Raw genomic sequence first — 25,598 nt, 5'->3', positions numbered from 1 at the left:
CGTTCAGTTTGCACACAGTCACCTCTTCAGGTGAACACACACGCAACAAGTTAGTAACCGCAGATGGGTCTGAGATTGGGAGCTGTTGGCTTTTAATTCTGGGAGGCATCCTCCTTGGAGAAGGCAAGAACATTTTAAATTATATCACTGAAGTTATACTACATTCTTACGGAAGTGAAAAACCCTCTGGAGAGTTTGAATTCCCTAATGCCAGGAACAGGGCTGCTGAAGCTGAAGCTGTAACAACGAACTTCTGTGCCACGACTGGGAGAGAAGGGGGGTGGGGACACAAACACAGTGACAACGCATTACAGTAGGTATTTGCGTCTGGTATCCTCATCCAAAGTGAGGTCTACTACTTCTGAGGGAGAAGACCAATTCTGCTGGGGAGTCACAGCTGTCCATGACTGTGTTTGCTGAGCGTTCAGGTACTGGGAGCTGGAGCCGTGCTTCCAGCAAGACACGCTCTGAATCACACCTCCCCTGGGATGCACGCACCTGGAGTGAGGCAAAAACACAAAGGATTAGAGCTGCCATTGATAATCAGTCTTTTACCACCAAGGCACCTTGTGAACACGCCCCTTTCCCAAAACCATCCTCCTGGATTTTTCCATCTGCAGGGTCCATGATGTCTGAAATACCCAGAAACAAAGCTAGGACTAAGCCTGAATGCAGGGGTGGCGGTGGGGATTACACTGATTTTAAGAACTGAATTCTGCTGGTAGGTGTAAAGTGATGTTTCTTACAAAACACGTGCTCAGGAAGAGGTCTGCCCCATCACATGCAGTTCCATGCATTATTTGGAAGCGCAGTTTCACTCACTGGACTTATTAAGAAGTGAAAGATTTTAAGTGAGGCTTGATGAAAGAGAGAGAAAAGCTCTCTCTTCATGTCAAACCAAACCCATGTCTAAGTAAGGAGACAGGTGATACTTCCATTGCAATAATCACGGGAGAGACCTTCTGATTACATTACTACTGCCACTGCACTTGATTTTCCTCTGGTGGTCTTAATGAAGAGTTTCAGACGTGCTGGGAAATGCTCACTGGTGACAGCACAGCCCCGACCAGCAGAACACGTAAGCGGTCAGTGATTACAGCCAGCAAGACTACAGCTGGCCAGACTACACTGTGTATTTAAAGACAACAGGCAGGCCCAGGTGCTGTGCTGCAGCATGGTGTGTACCTACTTATTTACACAGTATTTTTACCTGTTGTGTTAACAGGCATACGGCGGTGGCCGTACAGGCAACTGCAATTAGGGAACAACACCCCAAGCCCCCCAAATGAAAGACAGACTCATTTTGTTCCAGGATGAAGCGATGGCAGGAATTTACTGGGGATGGTCGCTCCGCTTCCAGCTGTAAATCTTAAAACAAGTGGTAGGAAAACTTGGTATTTATTGCTCCAAAAGATGCTCTGCCTCTGTAGGCACTGGCGGTGGCTGTAGCTGCTTCTGGCTGCAAAACACACGCAGGGGATGTTTGGCTGCTGGGTAACCTTTTCCCCATCTCTTTATGAAGGTATGTGTACCCTCTTCCAGGAATCCAGGTTTTCTGCTCTGGTCAAATATCCCTGACATTTACATTTTATTTGTTTTAATTTAGGGCAGTGCAATTTATTTTCTCCAGAAGTGCTGAGGTTACGCTCGTCTCTCTTGGCTCTGGTTAGAGACAGAGTTTCATCAAATAGATTGAAAAAGAATCTCATTCTCCAAGCTCGAACTTCTCAGAATATAAATGTCTCATTTCCTTCTCAGATATGCTATTTAGTTTTAGATGTGATGTTCAGAATGACTTTTTATTACTTCCTCAGTGTTAAAAATGCGTACCGAAAGTACGGCTCCACAAAGAATTAGTGCTAAGAGACTCTAACAAATGTTGGGGGCTTAAAGAAACTCCCCCCAAACAAAACTTCCCTTAAAGAAGAAATATTTTTAAGCATATCTGACAAGAAAAGATTGTAGCTAAAGCAAACTAAACATGTTGCTTGGCCTTGGGGACTATGGTCCATTGTTCTGACCTAGAAGAGTCCTCAATGCTTACCCAAAGCCAATACTACCTTTCCTACCTAAAGATGAGAAAAAGCAAGGTATTAATTATCTCACAGGAATGGTACCTTGCAAAAATAAAAGGGTTTGTCCTCAAACAAATCACACAAGCAGCTGACAGTAAAATGTTTGATGGAACATCAGCTTAGGGAAGATGCTTTCCAATGTGTACCGAGTAAAGGCAACCAGAATAAAGAGGGAGAAACAAAAGAGAAGCTAGGGAAAAACAGAAGAAGGTTTAAAAATTAGAAATCCATTGGACAGACTTAAAAACACGACTTGCTGTCCTAAAGAGACCCCAGGTAATATTCCAGGGACAAGGAACACCACCAAGTCACTCCCCATCTGAAAAACTACAGGTGATGGACCAACTCCGGGGTTTCGCGACTCAACGCCAGTCCCATGACATGGAACACATGGCACGTTAAAAACCAGTGTGAACCAAGAGCTGAATCCAAACACCACACTAAGCACACAGAAGATGCTGATCAAAAACCTGAACAATGCTGTCAAGAGCCCATTGCCTGGCTGAGAAGGGCCTGGGTGTCATGGTAGATGAGAAACCTAACATGAACTAGCAGTGTGCCCTTGCAGCTTGGAAGGGTGATGGGATCCTGGGCTCCACCAGAAAAGGGGTGGCAGCAGGGACAGGGAGGGGATTGTCCCTCTCTGCTCTGTCCTCAGGAGGCCCCAGCTGGAGTCCTGTGTCCAGAGCTGGGGCCCTCGATACAAGAAAGATGTGGAACTGCTGGAGAGGGTTCAGAGGAGGCCAGGAAGATGATCAGAGGGCTGGAGCAGCTCCCCTACGAAGAGAGGCTGAGGGAGCTGGGCTGGTTCAGCCTGGAGAAGGGAAGGCTGTGGGGGGACCTCATTGCAGCCTCCCAGTCCCTGAAGGAAGCAGAGAAACAGGAGGGGAATCCACTTGTTCAAAGGGCAGAGACTGGAAGGACAAGGAGGATGGAGTGAAGCTGAAGGAGGGAAGGGTGAGATGAGATATTAGGGGGAAGCTTTCGACAGAGAGAGTGGTAAGGGGCTGGAACAGGCTGCCCAGAGAGGTGGTGGATGCCCCATCCCTGGGGGTGTTCAAGGCCAGGTTGGATGGGGCCCTGGGCAACCTTGTGTAGATCCAGGCCTGGAGGTTGGTGGCCCTGCCTGTGTCAGGGGGGGTTGGAGCTCTGTGATCCTTGGGGTCCATTCCAATCCAGACTAGTCTATGATTCTATGATACTTCTGGAAGGGAAATGAAATTCTCAATAGGATTCACACAACAGACACGTGTGAGCATTCAATGGAACCAGTAAGAGCTACCATACCCATCTACACATACCTCTGAGAGATGGCAGACAGGTGTGTGAACAAAGGAGAGCTCAGAAGTCTGCTCTATGTCTTTGCTGAAATTATTTGGATCTGTATCGACTAAAATTTATTTTAAACAGCAGCTTTGCATTTACTTAACATTTCCATGCCTAACATGGCAAATATTACCAAGGCAAGCAGCACCCAGAGCTTCTGAACAGGGGCCCTGAAGCAGCAGGTTTGTGTGTACACTGCTCTGGATTTACACAAGCTAGTATCAGAGGACAAGCCCACGTTGCTTATTACCAGGACAAAGATCCACCAAGCCCTGGGTCTGCTGGATAAACAGCCAGGAGAGCCACTTCCTAAGGAATCAGCCTCCAAAAGAGTGAGCCATGCAAGGACTTTGGCTGTTCTAGAATCAAAGAACTAAATCTCTTCCTTCAGCACCTTAAAATCTCTTTTTTTCCCCCACATTCAACAGCACTGGATTGCACCCACACTTCATACAGCTTCCTGCTTGGCAAGCTGAGTCACACACACCTTCCTTCTTCCTTTCCTTACGAAAGATGCAGTGAAGGGACAACGAGGAACAGGTTTGCTCCTTGTCCCTCACCCCGCTTTCTGCCTCCAAGCATTCACCAAGCAGCAGAATAGTTTCCAAAAGAGCTTGTCTGGTTTTGTCTTGGTTTTACTCCAGCAAATTAACCTCCACACTGTGCAAAAAAAAAATCAGTCTTGTTCAACTGCTTCGTAACAGCTTAGATCACAGGCTGAAGATGAAGAGCAACATCAAAAAAATGCCTATCAAGAACAAGAGCTGAAGCACAGCTGGAGAGCTTTCTGTTTGAAACCTCTGGCTTCTCCTCTCTCATCCAGGTTGGGGGTTTGAATTCTCTTGTACCTTGAAATAAACCCCAGATTTATAAGGATCTCATTTTTAATCTACAGGGGCTCTTGTGACATCAAAAAGTTGAGAGTATTTTTACAACTGCTGATTAATTCGATACACTGGAAGCTGATTAAATGCTTAAAGTAAGTATTTTGAAAAAGAAACAAGAACTTACATGTTTTTGTTGATGTATTCACACTATGTCCTTAAAATCTGAATTCCTAACAGTGGTTCCTGATGTATACAAGTTTGGTATTTTGGTATCTGGTATTTTAATAGTACATAGGTTTAGCCTGTTACTCTTAGATATCAAATCATAAGCTTAATCTGAGTACTTATCAAGGTGGCAACATTCTAGAATAAAACACGTTCTGTTATCACAGTGACCAGGGGAATAGAAAAAACAAGTCTAATGTTTTGGGAGTTGGACCCAATGATCTCTGGAGGTCCCTTCCAATCCCTACAGTTCTGTGATTCTGTTTGCTGCCTTCTGGGCATCAGTCACAGAGGGAGGACTACAAAAGTGGAAGTCAGCAGGATGGGGTGTTTGTCTTTAGTAATTGTGGCAATGCAGGTATTCTGATAAAAAGGAAAGAAATATTAGATGGAGAATAATGAATTCATACCTGGCATGCTCCTGAACTCCAACGATCTCCACTTCACTATCGGAAGAGGGGATATTGATTTCTTCATTGATCTGGGCATTACCAGAAGAGGTTTTGTCACTTGCAAGGAAGCCAGAATCCACATGACCTGTAGATGGGGAAGATGCAAATAGAGCCAATGTTTAACACTGTGCACTACTCGGGAATCAGCTGGAAAAGGAACTTCCCAAGCTAACAAAGACTGAAATCGGAAAAAATCTTATTAAGATCAAGTTACCCAACTTCCAGTTCCCATGGAAGAGGGTGATCACAGGATTTGGCCACTCTCAACAGCTCAGTAACGTGGTTCTCACACAGCTGTGAGCCAAGCCTGACCATTGCATCCAGAGCACCTGACGTAACCAGGCTTTCCAGCTGTTACTCTACATCAGTGCTAAGAGTCAGACTGTGCCTAAACCTCCCTGACATAAAGAAACGGGACAATCTGTTCTCAATAAATCAAAGCCAACGATGCCGTGGCAACAAAGCCCACAGGCTGGATGGAAATATCACACACACATCCCAAGGAAAATTAATTTTTTTTTTTTTTTAAACAGGGGAAGCCAGTCAATGAAAAAAAGAAACCCAAAACCAAAACAAACCAGAAAAAAAAAACCAAAAACCTCATCAGTTTCTGGTCACGCTGCTTCACACATCTACTCTACCACTATAGCAAATATTTTGGGGAAAAAATATAACTGTTTTTCAGAAGTTCCATATAAGGAAGTGTTGTTCTTTTATTATAGTTCCTCCATGCTATCCAGTTCATCAGCCTCTTGAACAAACAACTCCCTTCTAAATGCTCACCAGCGTGGAGAGTTTTGTCTCTCCTGCCAAGTATGGGTAAGGATGTTCTGTGCCACAATTAGTGAAGCTGTGCTGTGACAGATTAAATGATACTTGCACAGAAAAGACAAACCAGCCCAAAGTCTTGTTTTAGGGAAAATAAATTAGTTTTAAAAATCAATTTTAAGAAATTATGAAAACCAAAATCTCTTCTACTGTCCCTGTGGCAGTAACCTGGGAGATGCTGAGCAGCCCTGCAGCATGTGATACTACCTACTTCGTGGAAACCACTCACTCAGCTGTATTACACAGAAGAACAATCATTTGTTGAGACGAAAATTTGAGGTTAGGTGAATATATTTGGTGTATCTATTTCAACTGGACACCTCCTCAAAGATGAGAGGAGGAGGAAGATGCAATAACAACCCACCGAATTTCAAAGGTGTGCGAATGTGCAGGGCTGATTATACCCCCAAGGCAGGTTGGGAGGACACAGAGAGAAGAAATCAAAGTTGAAACGAGTGCCAGGGAAAGCTTCTAACAGCTTGGAAGAGATGCAAAGAAACAAGAGGGGCAGAGAACATACTGCACGTTCTGTTTTTGGAAAGCTAAGACACTTGGTGCAACATCTGGTCAGGGTTAGAAGGATGCCTGTCTACTCAAAGGAGTTTGCACCTCGCCAGACTAAGAAGATTTGTCAGCTGAACTTAAAAGGAATTAATAGCCCAGGAAGACTTTTCCTGATGTTACAGTTCAGCTGAACATTTCTTGGCAAGTATCACTGCCAGAAAGTCCCAAAATGGGTCACGGTTACATATAAACACATCTTTATGTTCAGACAGCAAAAAGGCCACTGCAAAAAAACTTAATGAAAGAAATTAATGAATTTAAAGGCAGAGAAACCATCATTAGCACAGTAAATATTGCAACAGTGGCTGAGTTTACGTCAGGATTACAGCTGGCAGGTAGATCTGCAGCCTCTGGCCATACAAATTTCAGGCCTCATCATGAACAGCAGAATGACGCCCAAAGGAGATGTTCTGTTTGCCCCACATCGCTGGCTCTTGCAAAACAGCCCAAAACATTTGCCCGTGCACAAAGATGTGATAGTGGGTCCTAATGAGATATTTCACTTAGATAAAGTTCATGTTGTTGTTTTCCCATGGGAACACATTATTTAATGTCTGTTAAACTAGATACTGGCTGAAGATTTAATTTGGGAGCCAGATGTAAGACTTGGAAGATCTGCTTTCCACATATACAATCCCAGACATGGTAAGAAAAGGCCAGTCCTGACAACTGTGCAATCAGAGGTGTAGGGAGGCTACAGGGCTGTGGGGCAAGGTGTATGCAGGAAGGGGGGGAAAAAGGAGAAAGGAAAGATTCATCTTTTCAGATGCTGACATGGCTGTAGCACCGGGAGCAAATTTGGACACATTCCCATTGGGTAGGGAATGAAGAAGTTTCGTGAAGTCTTCTAGTTTTTTTTTACCTGGCAACCCCTTGGAATATCACTGGAGGATGGAAGACCAATTCCTACCAGCATCACAGCCTTGTACTGGTAAGCAGAAAGTGGAGGAAGCTGGGTAAGAAGTATTACTTTTTATTTCCTTACACTCCTTTGAAGTGCCAATCCACCGGTGCTATGGGATAAAAGTTAATTTCAGCTGTTCCAAATCATTTAATAGATGACTACCCTGCAAGCAATACCAGGGAGCCTGGAAAACACCTGCTTGCTTCCACAAGGTTGGAACAATGTCCAGCCACCGAGAAGCAGAGATTCTTGGATTTGAGTGATGGACTTGTCCACTACCCAATAAGGGAACATGTCTTTCGAAATCCACCGGGATACTTCCAAGCAGATGCCTTCAAGCAGGCTCAAGTTTGGAAAACACAGAGTGAAATGAAAAACTGCTGTGCTCCACCAGTGCAGCCAGGACTCCGTGTTTCGTACAGATTAAAAACATCTTCACAGTGCACTGAAAAAAATGAGTGGGAAGGAAGGCAGGATGTTGATGTGCAAGGGTACGAGATGAAGCCTGTAGGAAATATTTTGTTAGCTCTCTGCAGCCAAAACCAGGGCAGAGTTTCATGTCCTGAACTCCTGTGAGCAAGGGGTTGTGGGTGCTTAGTGAAGCTGAACAGTTTTTATGAGCTACACGAGCTTCTCCAAATTTTTACACAGTATCCCTGCTCTTGCTTCCTTGAATGTCTATGCTGTTGTTTGATGCTCAACCCACTTACCAGAACCTTTTCACCCTTACTCTTCATCCAGTGCTGGTCTGTCCGATTTCCTAAGGTATCTTAGAAATGCAGGTGGGATATGGGAGTAATCAGTGCTTGTGTTTTAAAGGAACAAAGAGATGAACAAGAGAGACATACACAGACAATTGTGACACTTGAAATGAGACCATCAGTTTACTAGCTGGTGGCATGGGTCATCATAACCAACCCCTTCAGTAACGAGCTTAGCTCACTTCCATTTAAAAAAAAATCCTCCAAAACCCCAGACCTAAGTTCCAAGAAGGAATTAGAGGGAAAAGGAGGAGAAAAAAAATATTAAGAAAATCAGTGTCAAGAATACACTGCAGGAATCATAGAATCATAGAATGGTCTGGGTTGGAAGGGACCCCAAGGATCACAGAGCTCCAACCCCCCTGCCACAGGCAGGGACACCAACCTCCAGGCCTGGATCTGCCAGACCTGCCTCCAGAGCAGCAGCTTTCACAAAACAAGTGTTATCTCACCGACTTAAAACAGACAAAATAAATGGGTAGTTAAATGCCAATGTACTAAAGACCAAACTGTTTGCTGGCCAGGAATTTTTGCCAATTTTTCCCAGTTGTATTTTGGGATGGCCTTTTTGAGAAGCACCTGTACTGTTTTACTGCAAAATCCACTCGGGCAGTTTTAAAAGCTGTATGAAGTACCAAAACCAGTGAAAGCAAGAAAGGCAAGAGATTTAAACCAACCTGCATCAGCCCTTATTTCACCTAGCAGCCCTCTGGTTCTCCAGGCAGATCCCAAGTCTTGATTCCCTAAGGAATTATTGTGCTCTTGAACTACCGCAGCCGCCAACAGATTGTCCACATTTACCACTTCTGGGTCTGAGTTGGTGTCTGATATATCGTAGTGAGCTATGATTGGAGGTCCATCTGCAGGAGAGAGAAGCAAAACGTGTTAGATGTCAGCAGGGAAGATGCCCTTAAAAGTACAAATAATTCATTTTAAGGATTTGTGCAAACTCCTACACGGAGCTCTTAGAGAACTATAAATTATAGGAATTGCTGCACTTCAGTTAATGAACACAGCCTGAGATTACAGAGACATTTTAACCTTTGAATACACAGAGTAAAAAAAAATCCCACAAGCTAAGAAAAACACAATTATCAATGTATCAGTTATTGGTGTTTTATCTTTTACGTTAACAGAGACATCTCCATATCTGGCATTACATTTACACTCTTAAAAGAATAAAACTTTCAGTTTAAAATAAAAATCAGTAAGTTACAGGACATAAAATTTGGCAAGAGAAGATGTTTGCCTAGAGAACTCTACAAAACTCAAGTGACAGCTTCTGTTACTCTAGGGCTGACTGAATAAAACTAACTTTTTTGACACAACTGATCCAATGACAATAAATTTAACATTACACAACTTTCCTCTCATAAATTTATCTGTCAAAGGCAGAGGAGTTTTTAAAAATGTCCATTTATTTTTAATTTTAAAATTTTTTTAGATCAAGCATGATTAGAAACAAAGCTATAACACGGAGTGGGTGAATAGACTTTTAATTCAGTATGGTTACCATATACTTTTTTAGTTGCCAAAGTGGAAAGGGAAAGAGGGAGAAAAATTGCTTATGTGATTCTGAAATGTTTTATTGAGGAATGACAAAATGCTTTCTTTTGTTATGGGTGTGATACATAGAGGGTGTAATTTGTATAGGATAATAGAAAATAAACAAAAACTAAGAGTGTATTTAGGAAGATGGAACCTTCAGTGTTACAGACTGGCTAAAGAAATCTTGGACATTCACAGAGAATAAAATTAAAAGACTTTTCAGGAAAGGCTGGGTTCTTTAAGGAGCATTAAATGGCTGTTGAAGACAGAAAGAGCATGATGAATTACAAGTTTGAAACATATTCCGCTGAAAAGCTGTTTCTACTGAGTGTTTTGGGGTAGGGCTTTTTTTTGGGGGGGGGCGGGCTTCGTTTTGGGGTTTGGGGTTTTTTTGGTGACTTGGTCCCTGCGACATAACCCCCTATTTTAAGAAATGCCTGATTTGCCACTAGCAACACACTTCCCTACCGAGCGCCCGTATTGCTTAAGTTGCACTAAAGATCAGTTTTGCAACAAGGCATGAAGAAATCCCCCAAATACTTCCAACCAGACCTGCCTCCAGAGCAGCAGCTTTCACAAAACAAGTGTTATCTCACCGACTTAAAACAGACAAAATAAATGGGTAGTTAAATGCCAATGTACTAAAGACCAAACTGTTTGCAACACAGAACGCTGATGATGACTGGGAAAGAAGTCCCGACAATTAGCTGAAAGGCAATCTCTGCCCTTTCAAAAGGCAATTAGAAAATAATGGGATACCAAGCCCAAAATTAAAGCAGTCCAGCATTCAGTTAATTATTTCTGAAAGGCGATGATTAAATTACATGCAGAGGTTAGGGCTGGACTGAATCATGAGAGGCATGTTTTCTTTCAGTCTCATCATCAGAGTTCAGCACGGACACATATATATATATATATAATGTGATCTATCAAAATAAACAGTTGAGTGCAGAAGATACGAGGGTCAAGTACAATATTGACTGTTTGACCATTTTTTTCAACAGGTTATCTAAAATTTCAGGAGCTGTGTACTGTTCCTTTGGGTCTTGTGTGCTTCCTACTAGGATTTCCAAAAAGCAGGAGCAGAATTTGAATTTAGGCAATAGACGTGTCTACACAAGTGGAATTATACTTGGACAAAAGGCACCAATAGTCTCAAGTCAAAATTGTACCACTCCTACATGTATAATCATGCAAAAATGTATAATAAATGTATATACATGCAGAGTGATATTCTCATCACCTACCCATAGAAATAACTTGTGTGAAAGTCTTCATCAGTAGGAAATACAAGCATAAACTTGTTATCTGTAGCTCCACTCTTGTATCTTCCACACTTCCAAACAGCACACCTTATAACTTAGCTTAAATTTAGTATACATCAAACAGACAAAAATATTTTCAATATAATTTACATACTGTAATTATATTTGTCAGTGTAACAGCGACCAATTTAACAATCTGGAAAAAAAAATAACAGCAAGCTGCCTATTTACAAAGCAGTCACAGCACAGATCTATCTTTGCGTTTCTCAGCCTTGCCTTTCAGGACCAGATTTGGGAATGAAAGGCCCCTGACAGCAGGGTTATCCGTACCTGTCACTAGTAAATGACCAACAAAGCCAAAATAACACACTCCTAGCATTCCCAGCATGTATAAAAGAAGAAATAAAAGAAGAAATAAACCTACATGTGTCTTTAAAAAAACCCAATCTAAGTTGCAGTCACCTACAACTAGGTTAAAGTTGCAGTGAAAGCTTATATATAAAAAAATCTTCTAAAAATCCTTCATTCCCAAAAGCCTGTTTCCTTTTCCATGCTATAAGGTTGGGGCAGGAGGAGTTAAGTTTGGAAATAAGTAACACTTCCCTAGCCAGCTACGCGACCATCCGATGATGTGATGCAAAGTGAATGTGTGGCAGCAAGAAATAAGGACAACGGGCTTCAGCCAGGAAGAAAGCAGGGAAAAATGTCTTCAGGTTGAAGAGCTAAAAGGATTAACTACAACCAGTTGTAACTTACCATCTCCTCTTTGCAACAGAGCCACTCCTCACAATTATCGACTATATCCAGATTTCTATGGTCAGAAAAACAGACCAAAACCAAGCCATGATAGAATAAAAACTTGATGTAGTACAATCAGGGGGTCCCTGATCAATAATTTAAGCAATCTATTTAGGAAAAATCGTGCCTTTTGAGAAGGAAAGGTGGCTGGAAGACTTAATTTCACTGGCAATAAGCTTTAATCCATTTCTAAAGCAATAAATGCTTGGGGGGGGGGGGAAAAACCCACCAAGGCTGAAAGTTAATAAGTACCAGCAGCAAAATACAGCTGTTGACATTTAATGCTAACAGGGGGAGGGAAAGCCTGTTTTGGGTTGTGTTGTTTTTTTTTCCTCAAGAATGCAGAGGCAGAGGTCATCACGGGGACAGCCTTGCCAAGTGTCCAATCCTCCCTTTATTTACACAGTTCATCAAAATTAATTCCACTCAGGACAACTGAATCAGAAGCCACAGGCACAAAAATCCTGGTCTATGTGTATCAGCTTCCCTTTAAAATTTGGAACACAGAAAATCCAACTTCTTATCTGCTGGCCACTCGGATGGTTTTTACAGAGCTGCTGCATCCCAACATCCAGCTGTGTGGCACAGCACCCATGCTCCTGTTATCACTTAACTCTTTATAAAGGCAGCAGAAGAGAAAAAGGGGGAGTCAACCGCACAATTTCAACATCATTTCCATAAGGAGCACTGTACCTTTGTGCTGAGCGAGCTGTGTGTTGGTGGAAACCTTTTACCACAGGAAAGGAAAGATCCTGGCTAGCAGAACCCCAAAGGTACCGTAAAGGGACCAGAAAGAGCTCAGCCAACCACCTCGGACACGGCAGCGATGCACCGCGGAGGTTCACCAAACTGAGTCCCAGCCTTAGGGATGGGATTTGAACTGAGCTCTGTGTTTCCCTACAAGTAATGGGGAAAAAACCCCAAAAGACTTGAAATCTCCAGAGGACTACCCTGATTGAAATTATTTCCAAATTAAAAGCCTAATTTTGGCGGTGTGAATGGCCCTCTGGAGTCATCGGGGTCTTTGCAGCGAGAAGCTGTGGAGCCTTGCTTAGGTGCATCACCCTATGCTTTGAAACACAAAGAGCAGGTACAATTATAATAATAGAAGTAATAATTGCAGCGCTCTATTCTTTAAAAAAAAAACCCAAACCTTTCCATTAGATGCAAAACTGCTCCAAGGTGGTGATTAACCTCCTTTCGCCCATGGGGGAAACTGAGGCAAGCAGAGATCTGCAGCGTGCTCACGGCTAGCAAGCAGAGGAGCTCAGCTGGGTTGAAAACAACACTCCCTTCAAATTAATGAGCTATTTTTAACCACGAAATTATTGAGGAGTTTAAAAATAAAGTGTTTAGGAATGCTTTACTGAAACATGCAAAGGTGAGAAAAGCAACACAGGGAGGCAGCCAGGTGCTTGGCAAGAGGCAGCTCCTTCCAGCCTCACCTCCTAACACTGGCACTGGTTTATCTCAGTCTAAGTGCTCTATGCTGTTACGTGTGTAACAGAAGAGAATACCGAGTCATTTTAAATTAGTAAAAGATCAAAGGATGCCCTTATTTACGCTTGGATCTTAAATTTAAGAGATAACTCCATATACTTCAAGATTAAGGAAATACAGGACAGATTATAACACCTATTACACATTTTTTAAGATCAGTATGATCACTACTGCAGTCAAAATAATAAATTTTTTTGGTCAAGGAACTAGGGGTCTCATCCCAAAGGACTTCCCAAAGCAGTTTCACAGCAGACACGTCCAGTAACCCTGATCCAAAGGGAAAGGTTCCGTACACAAGAGAAGTCACAGCTATTTTGTTTTACGGAAACAATACGAACCTGGTATTAATTAAATCTAGATCCAGAGCAGAGGTTTCACTCAAGTACATGCAGTTCAAACGGCATAAACCAGCCAGACCCTGAAACAATTCCCAAAGCGGGATACGGGGCAGGGGATCTGGCTTTCTTGTGTGGTTCAGCAACATGAACACTCCATTGCTGGTTATATTTATTTATTTGTTTCAGGTTACAGTAGTTACATTGCAAAATTTACAGGGTTAGGCAAAGAATACATCGTAAATACAGTTAAAAAACCAATAGCAGTGGTAATAACATTCTCTCTGAAATCATAAAGTGAACAAAAACTTATCGATGAATCCACTTTTCTCACATTTTCCTTCATTTCATACAGTAAAGCTTTTGTGGTTGTTGGGTCTTTTGGTTTTTGGTTTGCTTTTTTTTTCTTTTTTTACCATAATAACAGAGCAGTAAAATCAAAACAACATGACCAAATGAGCACCTGTCCTCAGACTGGATCATTTTTAACGTATCACGTCAAAAGAAACCTCACAAAAATTCAAGTCCTGATGGTCACCATTTGTTCTCTCAGGCTTTTTGATGACTAGATGGAAAATATCTTGGGTTCGTTTTACTACATTATACAGAGAGACATCAAGTCTTCATCTTGCATGAAGCAAAGGCACATGGAACGTGGCTGGGTGTTGAAAGTGTATAGAAGAGGCATGCAGCTTCTATCTCATCGTATTAATTTTCACTGATGATACCTAATGATTCATTAATTATGGAAGCAGATATATCAGCCAGATCTCCTCCTCAGATTTACTTGCAAAACTGTATGGGGAAGGTTTTGGAAACCATCACACTGTACTCCCATATTTTTTAAAACTGTGATAGTTATGTGAATTCCCTCTGTAAATCCAACCTGGGAAAAGTCAGGAAAACTCACACCCTGCACACGCCCCTCCAAAAACCATCATGTTTTAGCAGGTACGAGCTACATCTTCCGTGGAAGGACCAGCACATCCTCAGTGCAGAACAGATTATGGTCCAGACTTAAGCCCAATCATTCCACGAGACTTAACAGAGCACTTGAAATCGTTTCTAACTTAATTAGCCTGTTTTCCATGTGCCTTCTTTCCTGCTGATCTAACACCATGAGACTAATGAGGTTCATGAGAAACACCGACTCCTAGCCTCGTGCTTTGCAAGGTACTGTCCATCTCTGTCCATCAGCCTGAGTGTTTCTGCTTCTGCAGTACAGATCACGCAGCGGTTACATTGCAGACCCAGATTGTTTTAAAAACATCTCCTCAAACGGCCTGATTTACACATACACATCAGGCAGAGACTCCCCTTCAAGTCAGCAGAAGGATTCTGTGACCAAAAGCTGCAGAATAAGCCGAATTTCTATTGAGGTGACACACTAGCTCCCATTGGTGGCATTTCCTATGGCTTCTGTGGGGCTCGGGTTTAATTTCTTAATGCCCTTGAGATTCTACTTTTTTTTTTTTCCTTTTCAAAAGAGATTTTACAGTATATGGATACAGTAAGAGACAAAATATATTAACAAGAGAAATCAGTGACAATAAATACGTTTCAGTTTGTAACATAACTGCCAAACACAATCCTGTTTCACTGAAGTTAAGATTGGTTCTCCAGTCTTAACACTAGCAGCTCAGATACAGTAACCTAACAATCTGCAAAAAGCACTAGAAGACACTGTGAACTTAAAAAAATAGAGATGTATATTTCTGCCTGAATCATTCTATCCTAATACTGTTAAAAATAACACTGAAGAGCAGTATATCTGAGAAGTTTAAGGTTTTCTCCTTTTTTTTTCCTCCCCTGCTCTTTGTTTCTTCTTTTTTTGCAATAAAAACACTGAATAAAGTTTCACTGCCTTTACTTGAGTGTTTTATATTGTATAATACCTTTTGGGTTCTTTTTCCCTTAAGTAAAACCTGAAGATTTAGGTCTTTTATGAGAAGCAAAACACCAAGCCCTCAGATAAAACGAGGTGGGAACGGTGGCATTCCCTATAGCCCTTCCCTTCTCAAACCCCACCTGAGGGAGCGCAGCAGCACAAATGCCTGGGGAAGAACCTGCAGCCAAACCTCAACCTGCTAAAATGCTTTATTCTAAAGCCCCTGGGTTTCCAAGGATCCCTACATCAGGTCCAATTCTAGGACTGGAGACTTTAATTTTTCATTTACAGGTTTGCCAGTCTGACATTTAGTGACTTTTGAATTAAGCCTTTATATAAAGGCTCCTTTCATTTTTGCCCTTGCACAGAAGATGCTAAGAAAGTAGCTGTGCTTTGCCTGCTGTGCCATCCTGGCTCTGGAGTCATACAGGTGTTCAGCTACCCCCATGCAAGCAGCTGCCACACTGAAAGCACCGAATTTGGTATTAAAAATGGCCATAGGGAAACTTGTGTACCCCAGTTGGGTTTGAACTGGCACCGATCTCCCCTGGAATGACACTGGTCTACACCAGATGATCTGACCTGATGCACTTCCTCTTCCCAAACCACAAGGTAAGTGACATTCTTTAAAGAAACTAGAATGTTTCCTGACTCCACTCTGAAGTATAAAACCTAGGGCAGTTAGAGAAACTCATAATTGCCATTTATTATTCTCCACATCTGTGCAGAACTACTGATTTCCCCCTCTACTTGTTGAATTTGGTGGGTTTTAAGTCATCTGCTGAGATGTGAGGGCCAAAAGGTAACTCTGGGTTAAAAAGCGTTAAAAGTTTCCTTCTGATCATCTTAAAATAGTCTTAAATAAGGCCAGACCTGCCTTAGTGAAGCACGGAATGAGATTAAAATCTATGTTAAAATTTCAGCTGAAGAAATTTTAACTCCCTGAAAGTTTCCAGTCAAAGCCCTTTGAAAAATTAAGAGCTTACACAAATGACAACAAACTTAACTGCAGCCGTGTAACATGGAGAAAGGAGGGGGGGAAATATATCTAAAATTATGTATGAGGAACCTGCTTGCTCAAGGAGATGCCAAAGGCTGCTGCACACACATTTACAATACAGACTCGTCACTAGTATTGGTATCTGAAGGTCGGCTTCTTCAGTGCTCTGCATCTTTCACGATGCAGAGCAAGGAGAGAGGTGCTGAGGTTGAACTACATCCTACTACACCTGAATAACAGAAAGGTGGGGTTGCCTTCCCAGTTCCTATAAGGAGAAACCTATTTCTTCCCATGGAAAACAAGCTAACGGGCCAGATACTCAGGTGTGTAAATCACCACATGCTTTTTGTTTCAGAGGAGCTGGTTTCTGACAGCTGAAGATCTGGCTTCGGGCTGGGGCCAGGAGGAAGAAGCCACCAAACACAATTACTATTTACCATTTACAACCCTTGCTCCCACACAAGGGATTCTTAATGCTAGGTAGCTTTTGTTGGGGGGAAATTAACTTAAAATGATGCCTAATATGAATGATTCCCTCAGTCTTCTGGGTGCCTCAGAGTAAGTGTACCCTAGAAGTAGTGCAGGTTTAAAGTCTGTATGCTCCCCTGCCGAAATCCTCTGCTGGTTCTTTGAACACTCACTGCCACTTGCATTAAAGAAAAACAATGTAAATGGATAAAAAAGTTTGACAGATTTCCCTTTTTTTAGCCTAAAGTAACCAAATCCAATTTTTCATCTACTAATACACTGAATTATTTCAGGTTTTTTCTTTTCTTTTTTAAGAGATTACCTAACCAAAACACTGAAAGTTGGCAGAAAAGTCACTGGCTACACACCTAACCACGTCATCACCCACTCAGAGATCAGGACATCAATGTGTTTCAGTCCCAGAGATAAATAACTTCGACTCATCTCCCTTCACAATACCTAATTGCTTCGTATACTCTACTTTATAAAAAAGGCTAAGGGCATGCTTACAGACATACTGAGTTAAGTGACTCTTCCACATTAAAAGAAAACAATCACTGCAAAAAAGCTGCTTCTGCATGCACGGGAAGACTTGTAAAGCTGTCATGCTTTAAAGTATGCTGCTCTTATCATCCTCATAAAGCTGTATGTATATATATGTATATATATATATATATAACAAATCTATGAACACCAGAAGGATCCAATTTTTTTTTGTATTAGCAAACAATCTTCCCTGAAAGATCTTAAATTTTAAATAGACAAGGACAAGTTTATTAAATTGCAGTCAAACATTAAACAACCCATTTAACTTTTACCTACAGTTAAGTTAGAAATGCACACAATGCCAGACGAAGGAGTTTCCTTACAAGTTCGTATCAAAATCTTTGTATCAAAATTATGCATGAAGGAGATCTGTAAAGAATTTATTCCAGTACTTAAAAATTGTCTCCTGCATAGGCTTTCAAACAGTTATTCTGAAAATAACACAGCTCTCTGACCTCATTTCTTTTCTAATGAAGGCATCATATATTAAAAAAAAAAAAAAGCAATTTAAGTCTGGGCTAAGAATAATGTTAACATGTTAAAACGCCAGTGTTAGCATTGTACTGAGAACAAAAAGTGTTTATTGAGTCCCTGTTACAGGTTTGATCCAAACCTCCATATAAATTGATGGAAAAAACTCCTACTGACTTCAGGGAGGAAAACCAAAAGAAAATAATCAGACCTACAGAAGACACAGTGGCTATTTCCAACAAGAAGAAAAGGAATGGCACTGAAATAATCGGGGGGAAAAAGTGACTCTGGTTTTAAAAAGCAAAATAACCCAGCTGAAGGAGACCCATGGTCTTCACTTACACTACATCTGTGCAGACTCTGAATTTCCATTACAAGAATTCTGATTTAACTTGTATTAGAAACTTTTAGCAGGTTCCAATTAATGATAAATACACGGTTTTGGTAGCTACAGAGAAGTTACTTGACATGGAGAAAGGCCTTAATGGAGAGGTGACCCAAAAAAAAAATCCCTGTGTGTACTGATAACAGTGAGAATTAGAGATTTCTGAAAGATAGTTTAGATCAATCCTAGTTTTAACATCATGGATTCAAGCCTGTCTATTCAGGGTAGCTATTCAGTATATAAAAAAAAAAAATCCACACAAGAGCAAGTTACTGTATTATTTGAATTAAACTAATGCTCTGGCATTCCCTATCCCAAGTAAATGATGATTTCAGTGGCATTCAGACACGGTTCAGAAGAACCTCTTGCTGTTGTCTCACCCCAACACCTTCCAGCCCACCACAGCATTCCTTAATCCATCAAACCTCCCTTCAAATTCCTGTGCCAAGGCTCAATCCGTCCACCAGTGGCTGCTTATCTTAGGGCTGCCAGGACTGTTTTCATTCCAGCATGAAGGATGCAGCCTGATCGTGTATACAGAGGGAAGCAGCCGCGCTTCGCGTGCACAGGTCACGCACCGGGGTGGTGGTGGGGGGGGGGGATTCACCTCGCCTAATTTTGGCCAAAAATTATCTATTCAGATGCTTCTAAGGGGGGTTTGAACAATTAAGGGAAGAGAAAGATGCTGCCAGGAGGTATCCTCTCCAGGTGCTTAGCTCTTCCTGCTGACTGAGGATATCCAGGGAGCAGCAAACTACACACTCCAAAATCAGAGGAGGTGACCTCCACCTTAAACTGAACACACACACACACACACATATATATATATATGCTATATACATGTGTGTAGCTGTGCACACAGTGCAAGACAGCTGCTTCCTTAAATATGCCATGTGCAACACAGCAGTGACATTAATAAAAAGTCTGGACAGAAAATGGGAGACAAAAATAATCAGTTTTGCACATTTTTATTTATAGTGAAATCCTATGGGTAAGCTTATTTATTACTTCTGCCTAAAAAAATAGGAAGAATAAAACAAAAAAAACCACCCCAACCCTAATGTGTGCCATGTTCAAGCTGCAGAACTGTTAAGTAAACAGTTAAGGAAATGGTATGGGTCGATACCTAGCCTGGTTCCCTAGGGTACTTTACATCTTTAAATATAAAACTTATTTCCTCGTATAAATGTTTTAACATGCAAAAAGAGCGTTGGGATGAATACTCTGAATGCTCCTACTGTAACAAACATAGCTCTACGGATTTGGGGGTACATAAACAAGGATTCTAAGTTATATTTCCCCAAGTTTGGTGATAAATGTTTAAGGTGGTTCCCCCCTCACACCTTTAAAGGCTTTGTATGTGGATGTTGGCACATGCACATGGATATACTGTGGGTTGTTTTTTTTAAAACTACATATATATTCTCTATAAATTAAAAATAAAGTTTTAAAAAATGATACCATGGTAATAAAGCCCAAAAACCAAACATATATGAAGATAAAAGCAAACCTTGATTTTAGCATAACCCAAAGTAACATCAAGATTGCAAAAAATCAGATTTTATTATTATTAATAATTAGTATTATTTTTAAAGTTTATGATTGATTCAGGTCAGGCTCTGCAATGTTCCCGTTCTCTGGAAAGATAGGTGGAAAGTTGTTATTGAAAGTCATTGGAAACTCTAGCGTAGCATCAACGTTTTGATAGCCCACGTAAGAATTAAACGACTGCTGTGGAAGTACTTGGCTATCAGGCATCTGTATGAAAGCCCCTGACTGTGTGGTAGGGGGAATTCTTTGGCCAACTAGTTGAATTTTAGGTTCCCTGGGCTCCAGTTGTTGCTTGCTTTCTTCATCCGTGTCAAGACGGGTTAGCTTTTCTATCCACATGCGGAATTTCTCCTCTGTCTGCCTCTGCATCTCGGCAAAGCAGTTCATGGCCTCTTCCAGGACATTGCCTATGCAGTTCCTATCCCACACGGTGCCCCTGTCAAGCAATCCTGGAATTTCCCTGGTCGCTCCTCCAGATCCCCCAGCACGACTGAAGCCAGCTTTAAAGACATTGAGGCCATTTGATAAGACATCGTTAAGTAAGAACACAGCATTGTTTATTAAGGCATGTTAACTCAGGACAACACAACTTTTCTAATTGCATCCCTTGGGTATTTCAACAGGTGAGGAATTACCAAATATTAACCAACCAACAGTATTACCGACAAAAGAAGAAAAAAAACCCTAAAAAACCCATTTTACACTGAGGTTTTAAGCGAAATTTTGTCTTCAAAATTATTTTCAAACAGTTCTGCCACTAGGATCTTTTTTTATATATAAATAAACCAAATTAGTCCAATTCCCTTGCAATTTATGCTTTGAATTCAACTGCAGGTGTCAAAAAACATTACACAATAACCTTTAGTTCTGTTAAGCTGCGATCCAAAAGGCTGTTGTTTATAAACCTGAGTCATTACACATCTTTTACTTACACACTTGAACCCTTCTCCAACGGACTGTTAGACACAGACAACGTCGTACACAAGGTGACAGAGACAAAGGCTGATACAGCGATCGCAGCACCTAAAGTCGCCCAGCCCGACGCTCTCGGTCTCATTTTGGAACACACATGGAACACAGATGAGGAGAATCCACAACACAAACACAGGAACACACCAGAAGATACGTGGATGCTTTGCTAACAGACGAGATGAAAGCACCCTCTGCTCGCTCTGACGGACACACACCTACATCACAGGTGATCTGTGTGACACACAGGAGTGAGCAACCTCACGCCAGCTACCGCTGGACCAGGCACCCGCCACACGGTGTTCTAGGGTTGATTCCAGCCAATACAGAAGACAGACAGGGCTTAGTTGGAAGGAAATGGTTCCCCTTGCTTCTAGCCATCAAAAAAAGGTGCTCAAAATCACTGGCTTTGGGATTATGAGGAAGCAGCCAGAAGCCCGTCCTCATTATCTCACTCTACATAAGAAAAAGCAGAGGTATCTGTGTTTTTAAGCTCACCCAGGCATCCTCTGGGAAGCAGTCACACCCCAAGGAAACAGGCCCTGTACCTGTGTGAGGAACAACAACGTGCACGCTCTCGGAAGGCACGCACCATGCCTAAGGTAATTCCAAAACAAGGCAAGGATCACACCAAACTACACAAAGCAGGAGCACAACCTGCTGATTTAACCTGTAAAGGTGAAGCCTGTGGGATCTTCTGGCTTAAGACTAATGGGAAATACCCTACCATTGCACAGCCTAAGAAAGTATTTACCAATAAAAACATAAGGCACCAAACCTTTACTGGGATTTCTCTCTGTACATTAAATTACAGTATTACTTAAACAACAGACTCTTTTGAGGAGCTATTTAAATGAGGTATATGTAAGTCCTTCAGCAACAGCTGAACAAAGCCTAGGGTTATTCCCTGATTTCTGAGCAGTACCAGTGCTCAGAAACACTTCTATTAACATCCTACGCTTTAAGTCTTACTCCGTCTACCCATATCTGCTTACCTACTGGGCAAGCTGGAAATGCAGCATTCAGGTCCTCTGCTGGAAAATAAATTACTTCATAGCAACTAACTTACATCCCCCTGGTTGCATTTTAACTAAAAGGTAAAGAAAAACAGCACCTTTTTCCATAAAATGAGGTTCGGTTTCTACAGTCAATGTCTTTTTCCTCCCTGAAAAAACAATACAACTTCTGTTCACATACTCCTAGTGTTCAACACTTAATATATTAACTCTGTTTATGAATCTTTAGCCAGGGATCTTATCTTAAGACCAGATAACTCAATGGCAATCTTTCTAATTTCCACAGGCTCACTAAATAATGGTGAGGAAGTTTTAATCACAATTTGAATAAAAACTCCGACCTGGAGTACTGTTCTGGGCTCCTGGTACAAAAAAAGCCAGGGATCTCCTGGAGAGAGTCCGGTGAAGAGCTACAAAGGTGATGAAGGGCCTGGAGCATCTCCCCTGTGAGGAAAGGCTGAGTGAGCTGGGGCTGTTCAGCCTGGAGAAAAGACGACTAAGGGGGGATCTGATCAATGTTTATCAATGTCTGAAGTGTGGGACACAGGGGAAATGGTCAGCCTCTTCTCAGTGTCTGTGGGGACAGGACAAGGGGTGATGGCCTCAAGTTGGAGCACAGGGAGTTCCACACCAATATGGGGAAGAACTTCTTCCCAGTGAGGGTGAGGGAGCCCTGGGACAGGCTGCCCAGGGGGTGTGGAGTCTCCTCCTCTGGAGAGATTCCAGCCCCATCTGGACACCAACCTGTGTGACCTGTCCTAGGGACCCTGCTTTGGCAGGGGGTTGGACCCCATGATATCTGCAGGTCCCTTCCAACCCCTACAGCTCTGTGATGCTGTGATGAATGACCGACAGTGACCCTAGATCAGCTTTTATCATTCAGTCTGCACTGGCACGCTCCAAATTGACAACTCTGTTTGTAAACTGAAGAGATTATGTATGGAAATATGCATTACCCTGCAACATTATTATTAAAAGGCATCACTCGTAGTGTATCTATAATTTATAGTAGCAGCAAATTAACTTTTCACATGCTTCCCTTGGAGGCCTTATAACAAGCCTTATTCAATCTTTTCTTTACTGATGGCTCCCAGGGTTAAAAAGAAAAACCAAGGTTAAAAATTAAGTTTTGTTACATTAAAAATGCCTGCATTTATCTGCTTGGTCCCTCTGCTACCTGTGGACATGACACTTTATCATCTTGGAAGCTAGGCCAAGTTAAAAAGCAAAGAAGTTTGTGATCACAAAGGGCTCAGAATCCAAGACTCATATCTTTTCTTCCAGACAGCCCCTCCTGTGAAGCAGCACCTAATAACCCAGCGGTGTCTCTTTATGGCATCTGTTAAGTATTACCTAAATCACAGCCAAATTCAAAGTTATGTAATTTAGGAAGTACAACAAGGCAACAATTTACAACAACATGCTGTATCTTTATTCTAATTAGCAGTGGTGGATTCCTCCGTGGCATCGCGCTTCCACACATTTCCAAAGTCTGACTGCAAATATCCAACATCTTACTACAAATCACCCAACTAACTTTCTCCACCCCCTTTTTCTTATATAATTGTCATTCTGAATTACTTGAATCTAATTCAAGATGCTTCATCCATGGTCTGTGCACAGTTCTTACTGTGACCTGCCTGAGAGTCCTTCACACACCCTCTTCCCCTCTCTCTGGATTTCTACGTATGAAAAACTATCTCAGAGACATTGTCTGAGAAGCCAAGGGTCAGGTTAGGAAAGCTGAAGGCCTGATAGAATGAAATCTGTCCAGGGACATCAAGGACAGCAAGAAAAGTTTCTACAGGTGCGTCAGATATAAAAGGGAGATGAAGGAAAACTTCACAATGAAATGGGAGACCTGCTTACACAGGATATGGAGAAGGCTGAGGTACTCAATGAATTTCTTGCCTCAGTCTTTACCAGCAAGGGCTCTAGTCACACTGCCCAGGTCACAGAAGGCAAGGGCAGGGATTGGGAGAATGAGAAATGCCCACTGTAGGAGCAGATCAGGTTCAAGACCATCTAAGGAACCTGAAGGAAAGTGCTTGACTAAGGCCCTCACAAAATCTGTGGCCCTCTAAGGTGGGATTACAGCGCTGGTGGATAAGGGAAGTGACAGATGTCAGCTACCTGGAGTTGTGCAAAGCATTTGACACTGTCCTGCAGAATATTCTTGTCTCTAAATTGGAGAGATGTGGATTTGATGGGGGGACAAGGAATTGGCTGGGTGGACACACTCAGTGGTCCTCACTGGAACGACGTCCAAGTGGAGACCAATGATGACTGGCATTCCTCAAGGGTCAGTACTGGGACCAGCACCATTTAACACCTTTGTTGGAGATGAGGACAGTGGGATTGAGTGCACCCTCAGAAAGCTTGACTGACAACGCCAAGTTGTGTGGTGACACACTGGAGGGAAAGGATGCCATGCAGAGGGACCTGGACAGACTGGAGAGGTGGGTCCATGCAAAATGTATGAAGTTCAGCAAGGCCAAGTGCCTGCACATGGGTCATAAAACACCAGCATGACCATCAGGTTGAGGGAGGGGATTCTTCCCCTCTTCTCTGGTGAGACATTCCCCCCAGGCTGTGCTGCATCCAGCTCAATACCAGACAGACACAGAGCTGTTGGAGCAAGTTCAGAGGAGGCCAGAAAGATGCTCAGAGGGCTGGAGCACCTCTCCTATGCAGACAGGTTGAAAGAGTTGGGGTGGTTCAGCTTGAATGAGAGAAGGCTTTAGGGAAACCGTACAGCAGCCTTCCAGTCCCTTGAGGGGCTACAAGGAAGATGGAGATGGAGACTCTTTGTCAGGGAGTGTAGTGGTAGGACAAAGGGGAATGGGTTTAAACTAAAAGAGGGGGAAAAAAAGGCTCAATCATTGAGAGATGAGAAATCATTCCTCACCTGCAGTAACTCACAAGTCATGGTATTCCCTGACTTAAGGAGCTCAAGGTTGTGACAGCTCAGGTCATGAAAAGATTCTCAGTAGCACCCGTGAAGTTTAGATTGAACCTCTATTTTCAGGTGCAAATTAACACCCTAAAATCCCATCTGAGTAATGTAACATATACTGCACTTAGCTCCCACTGACCTCACAGTATTTGTACTGAATTATCACCTGTAAAATCTCAACTCTTTACTCATCAGTCTTCCTTGAGAAGAAAAACAAGCCTGCCAGTACTTTAATCCACTTCACATTTGAGTTCTGCAGAGACAACTGCCTCTCTACTGCACAACTGCTCAGCTCACTACTTCATGGTAAGTATTTCACTGAACACTTCCCTTGCCTGAAGAATTAAGCCAAACACATGTCAGACCCAGTGATGTGGATGGCTTAAAATATAAATAAAGTGACTGCACTATGTAAACAGAAGAGTTTTATTTATACAACACAGAAGACTACTGTATTCTCAGATGTGGCCCTTTGGTCTTCAGACCACGCACAAGCAAAGTGTCTTCTGAAACACCACACATGTCAAGAGAAGGCAAAGAGACAGAGTTTATGTACAACCTCTGTACATGAAGGCCACATCAACTGTCACTAAGGAATTTTAGAGCATCTCTGTTGGCAAAGCTGCTTTTTCAGACAAAAGATATCTGAAAAACTACCTGTCCCAACAGGCTATGTAGAGGCAGTAATCAGTGCCACGGTGTCCACACACAATAGGTCTAAGGGGAGCACAGGTTACCTGTGAAACTCTTCCTCCATCAATGTGAGATTTTTTTTTTCAAAAGGTAACTGCAGAAGTGCTTTTATGCTTATGTCCTGACAGGTGCACTGTGGTTTCTTGACAAGCCCAAGTATAAATCTCTCTGCTTTTGACTGTGTGCAGAGGACACTCGTGGCACGAATTTCCAGTAATGCTTTTTGATTATTTTCTAACTACATGTT

The 25,598-nt window shown here is 42.1% G+C and overlaps 1 protein-coding gene across 2 annotated transcripts in view; it reads right to left on the bottom strand.

Annotated features, from left to right (window-relative positions):
- Positions 1 to 308: 308 nt before the first annotated feature.
- Positions 309 to 25,598, bottom strand: part of ARK2N (arkadia (RNF111) N-terminal like PKA signaling regulator 2N) — a gene marked incomplete at both ends in the record, with an annotated part of 28,249 nt that continues 2,959 nt past the window's right edge. Inside the window, 3 exons of one of the 2 annotated variants that reach the window (XM_084278136.1) lie at positions 309 to 498; positions 4,864 to 4,990; positions 8,640 to 8,822. In XM_084278136.1, coding sequence (XP_084134262.1) covers positions 309 to 498; positions 4,864 to 4,990; positions 8,640 to 8,822 — 500 coding nt within the window. The remainder of the gene's footprint in view (positions 499 to 4,863; positions 4,991 to 8,639; positions 8,823 to 25,598) is intronic. The other variant, XM_084278135.1, reaches the window with a different exon arrangement.

The sequence above is a fragment of the Gallinula chloropus genome (assembly GCF_964237585.1).
Source record: "Gallinula chloropus genome assembly, chromosome: Z".
In the NCBI taxonomy this organism is placed as follows: domain Eukaryota; kingdom Metazoa; phylum Chordata; class Aves; order Gruiformes; family Rallidae; genus Gallinula; species Gallinula chloropus.
This window is presented reverse-complemented; position numbering and strand designations above follow the sequence as displayed.